The sequence below is a fragment of the Chiloscyllium plagiosum genome, chromosome 21, assembly GCF_004010195.1.
Source record: "Chiloscyllium plagiosum isolate BGI_BamShark_2017 chromosome 21, ASM401019v2, whole genome shotgun sequence".
NCBI lineage: Eukaryota > Metazoa > Chordata > Chondrichthyes > Orectolobiformes > Hemiscylliidae > Chiloscyllium > Chiloscyllium plagiosum.
Genome location: NC_057730.1, coordinates 1,112,233 through 1,128,649, shown reverse-complemented (window position 1 = coordinate 1,128,649; position 16,417 = coordinate 1,112,233). Strand labels below are relative to the sequence as shown.

Genomic DNA, 16,417 nt, shown 5'->3' with positions numbered 1-16,417 from the left:
AGGAGAAACAAAAGGGCAAAGTTGTTTGGGACAAAATTGCTTGGACGGTGAGCTAGCAATTTTCTTTACCCAGCGTGTAGTCAAAATGTGGAATTTCCTGTCGCACCGAACAGCTGCATTTAAGAATATTAAGGAACGGGTGCAAGAGAAGCTGTAGGGTTGTCCATAGGCTGCGTGTTGTAAATCCAATTTATTGGGGGCGGGGGAGGTTTGCAATACAAACTGATGCCAACAGGGGTTTAATTCTACACCGACCTGGGTTAATATGAAGTCGTCTCTTCCTGATCCCTTACCAGAGGTCGCGGTGACCACACGTCCTCTTCTAGAGTGAAAGCAACCCGAGAGACTACGGAGACTACTTTTACCACTGAAAAGGATACCACAGGAGCTCATGCAGCAGCTTCGTTTTTTCCCTCATTAATATCCAGCTTCTAAATTATTCAAACACTCAAAGACCAATTAAATGTTATAAACCAATGAATCATCTTCCTGGTACTTTTGGCATATGGGCTGGCACTTTAAGACTTCAGCATTCATCTGAGACCGTTTTCCCATTCTATATTTGCTGTTAGGATACATCCAGATCTCAATGTTAGGTTTCTGATCGCAGTTAAACTGAGCATTTAAGAATGAAACAATGCTAATACTGATAGACTCCAGGGCCAGGGCTGACGTTAAAAGTTGCCTCCTAACCAAAAGAACAACAGCGCTGTTATAGCAGAAAACGTTTTTATTGGTAAACATACATATACAGTCAGTGACACAGATAATGTCCTGATAAGTCAACAATACAGAAAAATGTAAATACACTGCTTGCAGCTCCATAGACAAAAAAAATCTAATGTTAAAGTGGATAAATCTGATTTGCACGCTTCCCATTACTCCAAAAAGAGAATTTACTAGTGCAGAGTGAGTTGCATTTAACATATTTGGGAATATGTACACAGGTTTAAGAAAACATTTTTAATGCACCATGTAAGAATGTAGGGAAAATTTACTATTATTGATAGCGAAATTTAAGAAGGCTAGCAAACAAGGTTTTGTTAAAGTGTAATGTTCCCACTGTAGTGATCCTGTAACTTCCATTTTTCCTACAATACAATGAATTCCAAGAAGATCCAATCAGTGATAGTTCTTTCATTCTCCTCCCTTTTTGAATTTTGTGCACACCCAGGAGTGGAACACTTCACTGCTTTTCACCCAGTGTTAACATTCAGGATGGCATATAACATTGCTTGTGGTTAACTCCTACAAATCTGAAAGGAACACCAGTGTCAGTTTTTCACAGATTACCTAAAGCAAGGCCAATTTACAGTGAATTATGGCCATTTTTGTATGTAGACTTATGGTTGTCAATGAACTGGATGAGACTCCAAAATTAATTTCTTCAGATGTCCCTTACAATCACTATGTAAGAGAGACTTTCACCCACTTATCCAGGCTGGAGTTATAGTCAAGACTAGAAGATGAAGTAAAATCAGCACACCATCATTGCTTCTCACTTAAAAGATGCCAGCCCACTATTCAAACTACATGGAAGGTCTATCTGGTGACCTCGCCAATTTTTGCCCCATAACCAACAATTAAAGACAGATTATTTGATTATCACATTGATGGCTGCTAATTTTCTACATTAAAAACAACCCACATTAGTGGTAAAGCACTTTGAGACACCTGCGGTCACTAAAAGGTGCGAAATAAATCCAAGCTTTGTTGCACCTCCATCTTCAGGATCTCCAAAAATAATAACTTGAAACCATACTATATTTGAGCATAAATGGCTTCGTGGTTCATATAATGTCCATTACAATCTTTGCAAAATTTTAAAAATATTTAGCTTTAATCCAAAATACAAATATAGTTCGCTATTTCTCAGCATAATGAAACATATACAATTTAACAATAAAATGCTGAACACATTGAAACATGCTTGGCCAACCAAATATATCCTGCAGTCATAAGGTACTGAAAAAAAGCACACTGGAGAAGGGTTAAGATAAGCAGCTGTTGCCTTTTTAAAACAAAAGAATGAGAACAGTGTCTTTTAGGAAGGCTCTTCCACTTTATGGGAAACCTACAGGATCAATAGGACAATTGATTTTTTTTTAATGTTATATGCAGTGCTGCATTCAACATGGATTTTCTTTACTGATTTCTCTTTTACTGATTGTCTTGATTATTCTCAGATTTTGCCATTAATACAGATCTGTTAATTTAACTTACTAAAAGTTCTGTAAAGAATAAACACATTCACATCTGCAGTTTCCTAGCATTTTTTCACATCTTATGATAATATGAACTCTGAAGTTTTCTGCTTGAATTTGGCAGTGTCTAATGTGGTCTCCAGCATAACAGTAAAAATGTGAAGTTCTCCTCCTAAACATCCACTATCAATCAAGACACGTTTCTAAAACTTCGAGCTCTACTTCATTTCTCCGAAGATGAACAGAAACATGAGAAGAATGGAGAAACAAATTGAGACATCCCAAAAATGTACATTGCTTCATCAATTTAGACTCCCTTTCCTCATTTGTGCAGACGCAGTTTCAGGACATAAAAGGAAGCATTGGTGAAAGGTATGCATTATTCAGAATGTTTAATTTGTCATTTGTATAAGAATTGTTCTTAGATTCCATAAAATATTAAGCTAACCAGAACACACTAATGTATCATATGGTGTAAAGTTAGGTTTGAACAATTAACTAAAAATAACAGTTGTAGCAGGCTAAATTCTGAAGTAATGATTGTTCCTGTAGTCCTTTTGTAAAATTCAGTAAATTCTCATTGTGAATTTAACAGTGTTGCTCCAAAGGGATTTATTAACTAACATTACAAGCAGAATCAATCTGAAGACAGATCAATAACTGGATTGAAGCTACCCAGTCAATAAGTGCACAGCTTTAGTTGAGTTTTAGTGTCCATTACAACATCCCTAAAAATTGTCAAAACCACAAAGCAGCCATTGTCTACTTTTAGATTTCTATGCACAGCATTTGCCACCTCTGTTTATATAAATGAATGAACATGTGTTCAAGGCCTAGCATGATGCAAAGAAAATATTGTGCATGGGATAGAGCAGATTGGTGGAATGCAAATTTACCTGCTACAACTGGTCTGTCATATCATTTTCTAAACAAGAGACTGTGCTAAAAATGTAGTCAATGTATTCAACCCGTTTTCTTTAGATTAATGAAGTATTTAAAGCAATAATCAATACACAGGCAAAACATCAATGTTACTAAGCTTTATTTTATCCCATTTGAAGTCAAGTATAACCTGAATGGAGGAGGATACAGTCCATTGTAGTGCAGTAATTGCACATTAAAATATGTATTAACCCTTATTATGTTTTGAATATTCCTCCTTACAAAATGCTGTGTTAATTTACCATGGATTTGAAAATAGCCCATGGCTACAGGAAACTTTGAGTGCCTCAGTAATATACTTACACCAACCACAGACAGCATCCACAGTGATCAGTGACAGTAGCACAAAGTAAACTGCAGAGCTGCTGCTATTTAGTGAAATGTATTCACATTTGTTAAGAGTGGAGGCAGTGTCTTTATCACCACTGCAGAACTGATATAGTTAAAGGCACTGTGATGATTTTTGCAAGAGTGGAACGCATTCAACTTCCAAAATGTAGAGATCAAGTTCCAGGTGACGAAAGAGAAATCAGCTTCAACTGAAGATATGGTGGCACTGGAGAAAAAAAGTTTGCACATGTAGATATTAAAAAAAAATTAAAATTCATCCACTTGTTAACCATTATAATGTGCATATCTATTCTAAATAGATATTTTGTCAGCCTTTAACTCAACAGAAAGGACATGTATGGCAGGAAGAAAAAATTGACGGTAACTCTTTAATGTTTCCAATGTCCACAATCCAATTTGTTTGATTCATTTGAGTAGGGGAATTGAAATTTGATAAAAATCACTTAAGTGGCACTATAATATTACAAAATGTCAAAAATGACAGACAAAGAGGATTGACCTTGAAAGCAGAGTCACAGGTAGACAGGATAGTGGAAGTGGCATTTGGTATGCTTGTCTTTACTGGTCAATGCATTGAGTATGGGAGTTGGGAGGTCATGTTTCGGCTGTACAGAACATTGGTTAGGCCACTTTTGGAATACTGTGAGAAATTCTGGTCTCCCTGCTATGGCAGGGATGTTGTGAAACTTGAAAGGGTTTAGAAAAGATTTATAAGGCTATTGCCAGGGTTCAAGTGTTTGAGTTAAAGGAGAGGCTGAAGAGGCTAGGGCTATTTTCCCTGGAGTGTCAGAGGCTGAGGGGTGACCTGGTAGAGGTTTATAAAATCATGAGGGTCATAGATACGGTGAATAGCCAAGGGTAAGGGAGTCCAAAACAAAAGGGCATAGATTTAAGGCGAGAGGGGAAAAGATTTGAAAAGGGATATAAAGGGCAACCTTTTCATGCAGAGAAAGGTGCGTATATGGAATGAGCTGCCGGAGGAAGTGGTGGAGGCTGCTAGAATTACAACATTTAAAAAGGCATGTGGACCTTCATGGCATGAAGGAAGGGTTTAGAAGGATATGGGCCAAAATGCTGGCAAATGGGACTAAATTAATTTGCGATATCAGGCCGTCATGGACGAGCTGGTTCGGAGGGTCTGTTTCCATGCTGTACTGCTCTACGAATCAATGATATTGCTACAATTTAAAGATGTTAAAACGAACCAAAACTATTTAAATATGTATTGTTCTGACAATAGGCACAGTGACTCAGTGGTTAACACTGCTGCCTCACAGCGCCAGGGACCCGGGGGTTTGATTCCCACCTTGGGTGACTGTCTGTGTGGAGTTTGCACATTCTCCCAGTGTCTGCGTGGGTTTCCTCCTGATGCTCGGGTTTCCTCCTGGTGCTCTGGTTTCCTCCCACAATCCAAAGATGTGCAGGTCAGGTGAATTGGCCAAGATAAATTGTCCATAGTATTAGGTGCATTAGTCTCGGGTAAATAAAGGGTAGGGGGAATAGGTCTGGGTGGGTTACTCTTCAGCGGGTCAGTGTGGACTTGTTGGGCCAAATGGCCTGTTTCCACACATAGGGAATCGAATCTAATCTATATGGTAGACACAGAAGATTCATAGCACTACTTTTAGAACAGGGAAAGTGAAATACCTTTCCTCACTTATAAATTATTCTTAACCAACATCTCAAAATAAAAGACGATTCACGTTCTTACTGCAGTTTTGATGGCTGCACTTCCTGTGTTACAACAGTGACTACAGATCAAAATTGACCTCCTGGATTGTAAATATCTTTGTGACAATTGCAATTTGTTATAAACATATTGAAAGCAGTTGTATTTCCTAATGTTGAACTGCACAGAATTAATAATTAAAATTTCATAATTGCAGAAATTATGAACTTTTCAGAGGATCCTTCAAAATGTTGAACACAATATAGAAATGATCACTGCACATCATACAACCATTTGGCATTGAAACCTAGACAACAGAGAGTTTAAAGCCATTAACTAATTAAATACTTCACCAAAATAAATAATTCACAGGCACCTGTAAAACTTACATGCCCATGTTTAAGGATCATTCATCAAAAAAAAAAGAGTTGTTTATTCAGTGTCACCATTGAGAAGAAACAGCAAAACACAATGAATGTTACAGACCAGAGTGAAGTGGATTTGTTTGGCCTTTCACTGCATTACCATGGCCCCTCATCCAAAGCCAGAATGAATTTCAAATTGTCAAGTGACAACAGATGATGTCTAATCATTCCAACCACCTATCATATTTGGAAAAGGATTCGGAGGCAGTGGTAAAGTAGCATTAGTAATCTGGAGGCCCAGAATAATATTTTGAAGACGTACTCAAATCCCACTGATGGAACTTAAATTGAAATAATGAAAACCTGGAACTGAAAGATAGTTCCAGTAGTGGCGACTAACATTGGATATTGTAAAAAGCCAACTAGCTCACAAATGCCTTCTGAGGAAGGAAAATTACCAGTCTTCTCAGGTTAATCTACATGTGACCCAGATCAATAACTGATGTCTAAAACAACCTAAGAAACCACTCTGTTCAAATAGATCTGTGGATGGGGTAAAAAAAACCTTGCCAGATACATCAGATTCCATGAAGAAAAAATAGCTTTGAACTGGTGGAGTACACATGATTGGAAAACCTCATTTTCTGCTTACTTTTAAAACAATCAAACTCCTGGCAAAGTTCCTTCCGAACAGCCAAGGAACCAGATACCAGTCAACTGTGCAGCCAAGGTAATAAGAAAGAGGAAATGCTCTGACCTATTCAAATTTACCTGGGAACCAACCTCCTAGCCATTTGGGTGCAAGAAAACTCACCACTTAATGAGAATCCTCTGCTCTACAAGAGCTTAATTTCAATTAGAACTTCCACTTGTCGAAGAAATCACAGGCCTGCTATTAGAGAGATTGAAATAATTGCAAATTATATTTTTTCCCCCACCTGTACCTAGTCTGTGTGTCTTAGTGTGCAAGTATGAAGTGAACAATATTTTTACATTTCTAGGGCAAGTGACCTTTATCTTAACTCAACAGAAATTTTGCTGCTTCTTAATTAAATTAGAATTATACATTCTGAGGGTAAGAAAATACACAACTCAGAAAATATCTTGATTGCTGCTAGTAAGGAAACATACTATTTCTGGCTCTAACAGTACACTGCATTCAAAAATATTTTACAAGCTTTGAAGCAGATTTACTCTCCAGTCAAAATAAACTGCACTCCAAAATCTGTGCTTAATAAAGTTTAATTCGTTATGGCAATTTTTAGGGGACAGCCATTGCATCTCTTATGATACGAGAGGATCTTACCTGTGTTATGAGACTACTCCTGATCTCCAACAGGGATAATTTCTTCTGTGACAAAAAATTCAACGGTCTCTTCTTCCCAATCGTCAACATTACTATCCAGCTCATCAGTGTCTACACCTGTGAGGTGATGAGCAAGAACTTTCAATAGCAATTTGCATTCATCTACATTTTATTGTAATGAAAAACAATTTTCCCCTTCAGAATCTCAACATGAAGTATTAAAGCATTCCCAAATCAAACATGCCATAGTCATTTGGTATATTTCTTCTATTTTGCTTAACCAACATAAGCAACAGCCTTATTTGCTATTGCACTAATCTTGCATTTCTATTCCATCTCAACACTAGATGATCACATTGGAAATTGTGATGGTCAACTAAATTAAAGCTGTTCATGCCATCTTGGAGTCTTAGCCAGAGCAAAGTAACCTTAATCTAATCAATACAATTTTGGTTGGGATTCTGATCAAGAGATACAAGTTCTCAGTGGCCATCGTACAATCCAGGTCTTGATGCTTTGCAGGAGACTTGCTCCAATCTGCGATTTTATTTTCATTGAAAACTCTCCTTTCGTACTATAAACCAAGCTGTCTCCTCATAACTTTGTTAGACCAATTTATTGGATTTACATTTTTCTAACTAAATAATTTTCCTTACAAAAAACACACTTTTCTTGACATTTTCACAATGAGCACCTCCTTTAATTTAGAACTATTTTACACTGAGGATAATGTAATTTTCTCAAGAGTTTTATTTTTAAAAGTATAAGTTTAATTAGTACATTAGGGCAGCGCGGTGGCTCAGTGATTAGCACTGCTGCCTCACAGTGCCAGGGACCCAGGTTCGATTCCAGCCTTGGGTGGAATTTGCATGTTCTCCGAAGTGCCTGCGTGGGTTTCCTCCGGGTGCTCCAGTTTTCTCCCACAGTCCAAAGATGTGCAGGTTAGGTGAATTGGCCAATTAAATTGCCCATTGCGTTAGGTGCATTAGTCAGAGGGAAATGGATCTGAGTGCGTTACTCTTCGGAGGGCCGGGGTGGACTTGTTGGGCCAAGGGGCCTGTTTCCACAATATAGAGATCTAATCTAATCTAATCTAATACAGTAGCCAAACAGAATACTGAGATGATCTGAACAAGATGTTTGACCAAGGTTCCAAACATTACCTAGAAACCCTAATTTCTTTACATCCACAAAAATACCAAAGGTACTCTGTAAATGGATGTAAGTTGGCTTGCTGAGCTGGAAGACTTGTTTTCAGACATTTCGTCACCATGACTAGGTAACATCATCAGTGAGTCTCTAGTGAAGCGCTGGTGGTACGTCCTGCCTCTCTATTTGTAGGTCTGGTTTCTTAAGGCAGTTTTTTTTTCAAGGGAAGGTAGATGGAGTCTAAATCGATGTGTTTATTGTTGGAGTTCTGGATAGAATGCCAGGCCTCTAGGAATTCACGTGTGTGTCTTTATTTCACCTCTCCGAGGTGGTGTGTGTTGTCCCAGTCAAAGTGGTGTCCTTCTTTGTCTGTATGTATGGCAGCTAGTGATAGTGGGCTGTGTCTTTTGGTGGCTAGTTGGTGTTCATGTATCCTGGTGGCATATCCTCTTCAACACACAAGAATTCCTGAACACCAAAACACCAAGATAGAAGAGGATGAAATAATGGTCTCCTTTGACATTACAGCACTTTTCACATCAATAAACAACGACATGGCCAAAGAAACACTGGCGTCACTGCGAGGAAAACCAAGACTACAAACACCAGATAGCACCAACCTCATCAGCAAAGACAACATCTCCAAGGTGATGGACTTGTGTCTTATCATCCACTTCACATTCAATGACAAAACTTACAAACAAATCAATGGAACACCCATGGGATCACCAATATCAGGGCTTATCAGCGGAAGCAGTAATGCAGAGACTCGAATAAGCAGCCCTATCTACCCAACCCAATCCACTAGGTGGATGACACCTTTGTCATCACAAAACTGAACAAATTAGAGGAAGCATACAACACCAACAATATCCTGACAGGCATAAAATTCTCAACAGAGAACAACAGGCTCCCATTCCGAGACATGACAGTTGAACGTACATTTAATGGAGAGCTGCAAACCAGCGTCTCCAGAAAAACAAACAGACCAAATACTTAACTTCAGAAGCAAATCACCCCAACACCTACAAACGGAGCTGCATCAATATATTATTTCAACGAGCTCCATCTCACTGCAGAACCCAAGAACTAGAAACAGAAGAAAAATACCAAACAATGTTTTCAAGAAAAGTGGTTACCCAATATACACAATCCACCAATTCCTCAGAAACAAACCCAAACCAGCAGAAACAACACAAAAACTAAAGCTACATTATCTCACATCAAAGACATAGTAGAAATGACTTTCAGACTACTCAGACCCCTTGACATCATGGTAGTCCACAAAGCTACCAACACACTAAAACAGCGACTAATGAATCTAAAGGACCCATTAGACACTACCAGAAAAACTAAAGTCATTTACAAAATACCATGCAAGAACTGTAAAAAAAAACACACATTGGATAAACAAGCAGGAAAATTCAGCCACCTTAAGAAACCAAGACCTATAAGTAGAGAGGCGGGATATGCCACCAGAGACTCTCACTGATGATGTTATCTAGTCATGGTGACAAAACATCTGAAAACAAACCATCCAGCTCAGTGAGCTAACTTATATCCATATCATCAACCTGAGCTACAAATCTTAAAAATCTGTAAATGTGTATTTAAAAGCTATGCTTACACATAATTGGCCTCAATGTTTTAAGTTCAGAGATGTAGTTTTAGGGATTATACTTTTCTTTATTAGCCAGGCATGGGGGTTAAACAGACAACATGGCCCATATTGACAAAATAAAGCCCAGACTTTTAAGACATGCCTACAGAGCACAAACTGTGCAGAGCGACCAACAGATAGAAATGGGTCATCCTGCAACAACACTGATGGTTCACATATTTACTTGGTGCACAAGTCGAGATTTACCCTCACTTCTGGAAGGATTTTTTGAACCTTCAAAAGATTGACTTATGCCTCAATCCAAAATGGTTTATGTGCCTGTATGATTAAACTGGTAACAATTAAAATTAAATACTCGCAAATCACCTCCTCGTAGCTCCAGGCGTTTGGGTTTCTGCTCTGCATAAATCTGCATGGCCTTCTCACGATATTTATGGAATTCTTCCATCATCTTGCGTCGCTTATCTACCAATTCCTTAAAGATAATTAATCAGAACCATTATACATTTGCTTTTTAAAAACAGGAAAATGGAAATGAACCGAAGTTTCAAATTTTCAGTTACAACCATTCTATTAAGAATTTGAACTTTGCCAGAACTGCCGAGAATAACTGACTGATTAGGAATAGCACAAGTGATAACCGATCAGATGCCTGTTATCCATCTTCAAATTGAAATTGGGAGGTACTGAATGGATTGATAAAAGCAATCTTCCACTGTTAGCCAAAGCTAATATTTACATCATTGACAGAAAGACAGATTTAACAAAGAACATTACAGCAAAGGAACAGGTCCTTCGGCCCTCCAAGCCTGTGCTGACCCATATCCTCTAAGGATCTGTATCCCTCTGCTCCCTGCCCATTCATATATCTTAGATGACGCTATCATTCCCGCCCCTACCACCTCCACTGGCAACGCATTCCAGCCATCCATCACCCACTGTGTAAAGAGCTTTTCATGTATATCTCCCTGAAACTTTTCTCCTCTCACTTTGAACTCATGACCCTAGTAATTGAGCCCTCCACTCTGGGGGGAAAAAAAAGTTTCTTGCTTCCCACCCGATCTACATCTCTCATGATTTTGTAGGGGTCAATCAGGTCCCCCCTTAGCCACCTTCTTTCCAATGAAAATAATCCAAATCTACTCAACCTCTGCTCATAGCTAGCACCCGTCATACGAGGCAACATCTTTGTGAACCTCCTCTGCACTCTCTCCAAAGCATCCACATCCTTTTGGTAAGTGTGGAGACCAGAACCATACGCAGTATTCCAAACCAAAGTCTTATACAATTGTAACATGATCTGCCAACTCTTGTACTCAATACCCGGTCCGATGAAGGAAAGCATGCCGTATGCATTCTTGACGACTATTGACCTGCGTTGCCACCTTCAGGGAACAATTGACCTGTACACCCAGATCTCTCTGTACCATCAATTTTCCCCAGGACTTTTCCATTTACTGTATAGTTCACTCTGGAATTGCATCTTCCAAAATGCACCACTTCGTAATTATCCGGATTGAACTCCACCTGCCATTTCTCTGCCCAACTCTTCAATCTATCTATATTCTGTTGTATTCTGACAGTCCCTTCACTATTACTCCACCAATCTGACTGTCATCTGCAAACTTGCTAGTGAGGCAATCTACACCTTCCTCCAAATCATTTATGTACATCACAAACAACAGTGGTCCCAGCACAGATTCTCCATTTTGAGAAGCTCCCTTTCACTACTAATCTCTGTCTCTTGTTGCCCAACCAATTCTCTGTCCATCTCGCTAGAACACCCTGGACCCTACACCTTCCTCCAAATCATTTATGTACATCACAAACAACAGTGGTCCCAGCACAGATTCTCCATTTTGAGAAGCTCCCTTTCACTACTAGTCTCTGTCTCTTGTTGCCCAACCAGTTCTCTGTCCATCTAGCTAGAACACCCTGGACCCCATGCGACTTCACCTTCATCAGCCTACCATGGGAAACCTGATCAAATGCCTTACTAAAGTCCACGTATATGATACCTGTATACCTTCTCTCATCAATCAATTTTGTCACGTCTTCAAAAAGAATTCTATTAGGTTTGTAAGACATGACCTTTCCTGTACAAAACCATGCTGCTGCCTATCACTGATAAGCTCATTTTCTTCCAAATGGCTATATATCCTATTCATTAGTTTCTTCTTCAGTAGCTTCCCTACCACTGACATCAGGCTCACAGGTCTATAATTATCTGGATTATCCCTGATTTGGAGATGCCAATGTTGGACTGGGGTGTACAAAGTTAAAAATCACACAACACCAGGTTATAGTCCAACAGGTTTAATTGGAAGCACACTAGCTTTCGGAGAGTCGCTCCTTCATCAGGCGGCTACCAATTGCTTCCAATTAAGCCTGTTGGGATTATAACCTGGTGTTGTGATTTTTAACTTTGGATTATCCCTGCTAGCCTTCTCCAACAAGATGACATCATTAGCAATTCTCCAGTCCTCTTGGACCTCCCCCATTTTCAAGGATGCTGCAAAGATATCTGTTAAGGCTGCACCTTTTTCCTCTCTCGTTTCCCTCAGTAACCGGGGATAGATCCTGCACACTTGTCCACTTTAATACCTTTTAGAATACACGACACTTCCTCTCTCCTTATGCCGACTTGATCCAGAGTAATTAAAGATCTATCCCTAATCTTAACATCTGCCACATCTCTCTAAATTCTCTGACAAATAATGCAGCTGAAGGAGGAAAATTTGTGGTCGGCACGGTGGCACAGTGGTTAGCACTGCTGCCTCACAGCACCAGAGACTCAGGTTCAATTCCCACCTCAGGTGACGGTGTGGAGTTTGCACACTCTCCCCGTCTCTGCGTGGGTTTCCTCCGGGTGCTCTGGTTTCCTCCCACAGACCAAAAATGTGTAGGTTAGGTGAATTGGGCATACTAAATTGCCCGTAGTGTTAGGTGAAGGGATAAATGTAGGGAAATGGGTCTGGGTGGGTTGCGCTTCGGCGGGTCGGTGTGGACTTGTTGCGTACACTAAGTAATCTAATCTAAAAAAAATTAATTGAGCAAATCTTAGCATATTTAATTCCCTTTTGGTTAAGGAATTGAGCTTACATTTGATGACAACTACAGAGTTACTAGCTCCTACTGGACTTAAAGTCAAAACATTGAGATTAAGCTTGAATCAATGGTGTGACACCGACATTTGAGACATACAAGGTCCCCAAAGAATAAAAATCCTGAAGCTGACCAAAGGAGGAGTTTTTTAAAACAAAATAGATGTCCCTGGAAAGATGCCTTATATCAAATGCATGAAGATTAGCTGCAGACATCTAATTAAAATCACAAGTTGGAAAGGAAATTACAATTGTAGAGATGTACAGCACAGAATAAGGCCCTCCAATCCAACTCGTCCATGCAGACGAGATATCCTAACCTAATCTATTCCCATTTGCCAACAAATGGCCCATATCCCTCTGAACCCTTCCTGTTCACATAACAATCTAGAAGCCTTTTAAATGCTGTAATTGTACCAGCCTTCACCATTTCCTCAGGCAGCTCATTCCATACACGCACCACTCTGCATGAAAAAGTTGGACATGGACATGGCCTTGCTGACGTTGGAGGGGCCCTATGCTCTCCCTAATTATCCTTTTGTCCTTAATATATTTATAAAATCCCTTTGGATTCTCCTTAACCCTATTTGCCAAAGCTATCTCATGTCCCCTTTTTGCCCTCCTGATTTCTCTCTTAAGCATACTCCTACTGCCTTTATACTCGAAGGATTCACGATCTCTCCTGTCTATACCTGACATATGCCTCCTCCTTTTTCTTAACCAAACCCTCAATTTCTTTAGTCATCCAGCATTCCCTACACTTACCAACCCTCCCTTTCACCTACAGGAATATACTGTCGCTGGACTCTCGTTATCTCATTTCTGAAGGCTTCCCATTTTCCAGCCGTATCTTTACATGCGAACATCTACCCCCAGTCAGTTTTTGAGAGCCCTTGCCTAATACCATCAGAATTAGCCTAACTCTCATTTAGAACTTCAACTTTTAGATCCAATCTATTCTTTTCCATCACTATTTTAAAACTAATAGAATTATGGTCGCTGGCCCAAAGATGCTCCCCCACTGACCCCTCAGTCACTTGCCCTGCTTTGTTTCCCAAAAGTAGGTCAAGTTTGCACCTTCTCTTATCCATATACCGAATCAGAACATTTTCTTGTACCCACTTAAATTCCAACACTAATCTTTAAATCTAACATTAAGTAAACAAGAACTCTCAAGAAATTATTACATTTCACCTTTAACAGGTAACTTACTGTTTTTTTAATTGTTAGAATACAAGTTCCATTCTGGGAGTTTGATCTACTTCCTCTTAAAAGTTATGTCTCCTACCAGTATTGCATTTAACTTTGGATTTGTAATTTTTAATGATTATACAAAACTGTCTACTCACCTTGGAGGCCTTGGACTGACTTAAACGATCTTTCTGTTCAAATATTTTCGAGTATTTCTTGTAATCTTTTTTGATTTGCTGGGAAAATGAAACATAAAAACATTAACCAATTAACAAATTATTTCAATGCCACATGCATTCTTACTTGTCGAAAGTGAGGACTGCAGATGCTGGAGATCAGAGTCTAGATTAGAGTGGTGCTGGAAAAGCACAGCAGGTCAGGCAGCATCCGAGGAGCACGAAATGTTTTTACGAGGCGAATGTGAGGACTGCTTCTCGGATGCTGCCTGACCTGCTGTGCTTTTCCAGTATTCTTACTTGTGCATGGAAAACAATATTACAAATGTTTTAAGAAAATACTTTCAAATTTTTAACTCTAAATATGTTTTATTGCAGCTGACAAAGGCAGCAAAATAAACGGATACAAACTCAATTTCTAGCCTACATCAAATTAATGAGAACACAGCCAGACTGTTTAGATGTTTTGACCAACCTGTTCCGACATGTTATGACACACCTCTGAAGCAGATGGGACTTCAACCTAGCCTCCAGACTCAGAGCTAGGGACATTAGGGCAGTACATTCACTCAATAATTGCACTGCTGCCTCACTGTCAGGGACCCAGTTCAACTGTACTATTGGGCAAATTTCCACATGGAGTTTGCACATTCTGCCGTGTCTGTGTGGTTTTTCTCAGAGTGCTCCCACAGTCCAAAGATGTGCAGGCTAGGTGGATTAACCATGGGAAATGTAAGGTTACAGGGATAGGGTAGAAAGGTGGGATGCTGTTCAAACAAACAGTCAGTGTGGATATGATAAGCCGAAAGGCCGTTTCCACAATGGAGGGATTCTATGATTACCAAGGCGCTACAAAAACACTCAAGAATGTCTTAATGTTACGGAGCAAAACTCTTCCATTTGATGTCTAACCAACAACATAATAAAACCTAGCAACACTAAAGAGGACAGAATGAAGCTCAGTTGTGAGTCCCCACTGAAGTAACCTGCCAACACTCATTCGGCTTAAGAACCCCTCTTGGAAAGAATGAGTCTCTAAAGTAGTACCAAACACTGATAAGATTGACACAAACAGCAAATGAAAAATGGTACAAAAAGTAGATTGCCTGAGAATAATTAAAATTGCAGACAGGTGACATTATTGAAGGAAAGCGTTTACTAGAATAGAAGGTAGGACACTCTCTTGACTAAAACCACACATTTTTTGGGGAAAATAACTTAAAAGGTGACATTTTTGTAACAGATTCTTAACTGTTTATCATGACATATTCATGTTTTAGCTAGTTAGAGTTAAAATCAGGCTGAAAGAGTTGTTATAATTGTACAACTATAACACTGTGTGCATATATTTTTATTAGATTAGATTAGATTACTTACAGTGTGGAAACAGGCCCTTCCGCCTAACAAGTCCACACCGACTGGCTGACCAAAACGCAACCCACCCAGACCCATTCCCCTACATTTACCCCTTCACCTAATACTACGGGCAATTTAGCAGCCAATTCACCTAACCTGCACATTTTTGGATTGTGGGAGGAAACCGGAGCACCCGGAGGAAACCCACGCAGGCACGGGGAGAATGTGCAAACTCCACACAGAGAGTCGCCTGAGGTGGGAATTGAACCCAGGTCTCTGGCACTGTGAGGCAGCAGCGCTAACCACTGTGCCACCGTGCTGCCCACAAATCATTGTTAAATTCTATCTAAGCATTTTTAAAATTTCACAATATGTAATGGAAATAATACAACCTGGAATTTAGGGCCAAAATTACTACTTGCAAATTATAGTTTGCCTACATGACTCTTGACCAACTGGAGAAAGCTATTTTAAAAACTGAAATTAATTCTAATTATAGTATAAACATGTTATTTAAACACAATCAGCACAACAGGAATTACTCAAACACAGCAACACAGACGGGGTAAGACCACACATCAAGCCTGCTCCACTATTATTAATGATCAAGGCTGATTTTGGGAATCAACTTCACTTTCCTGCCCACTCTCCCATCCATTGGTTTTGGAAGCATACTGACCATTTCTCCATCCCAGACTAAAATACATTCAATGCTAGAACATCATCATGATTTTATATACCTCTATAAGGTATATAAATACATTTCTATATCCCTTAGCCTCCAACACTCCACGGAAAACAGCCCCAACCTATTTATCCTCTACCTATAGCTCAAATCCTCCAACCCTGGCAACATCCTTGTAAATCTTTTCTGAACCCAAGTTTCACAACACCTTTCCGATAGGAAGGAGACCAGGATTGTACGCAATATTCCAAAAGTGGCCGAACCAATGTGCTGTACAGCCGCAACATGACCTCCCAAC

At 39.5% G+C, this 16,417-nt stretch overlaps 1 protein-coding gene across 1 annotated transcript in view; it reads right to left on the bottom strand.

The window, feature by feature from the left end:
* Window positions 1-3,229: 3,229 nt before the first annotated feature.
* eif3ba (eukaryotic translation initiation factor 3, subunit Ba) overlaps window positions 3,230-16,417 on the bottom strand; it is a 70,376-nt gene continuing 57,188 nt past the window's right edge. The window contains exons 13-16 of the mRNA XM_043711052.1: window positions 14,061-14,138; window positions 9,974-10,082; window positions 6,838-6,954; window positions 3,230-3,702 (exon numbers count right to left, since the gene is read on the bottom strand). Coding sequence (XP_043566987.1) covers window positions 6,851-6,954; window positions 9,974-10,082; window positions 14,061-14,138 — 291 coding nt within the window. The 3' untranslated portion in view covers window positions 3,230-3,702; window positions 6,838-6,850. The remainder of the gene's footprint in view (window positions 3,703-6,837; window positions 6,955-9,973; window positions 10,083-14,060; window positions 14,139-16,417) is intronic.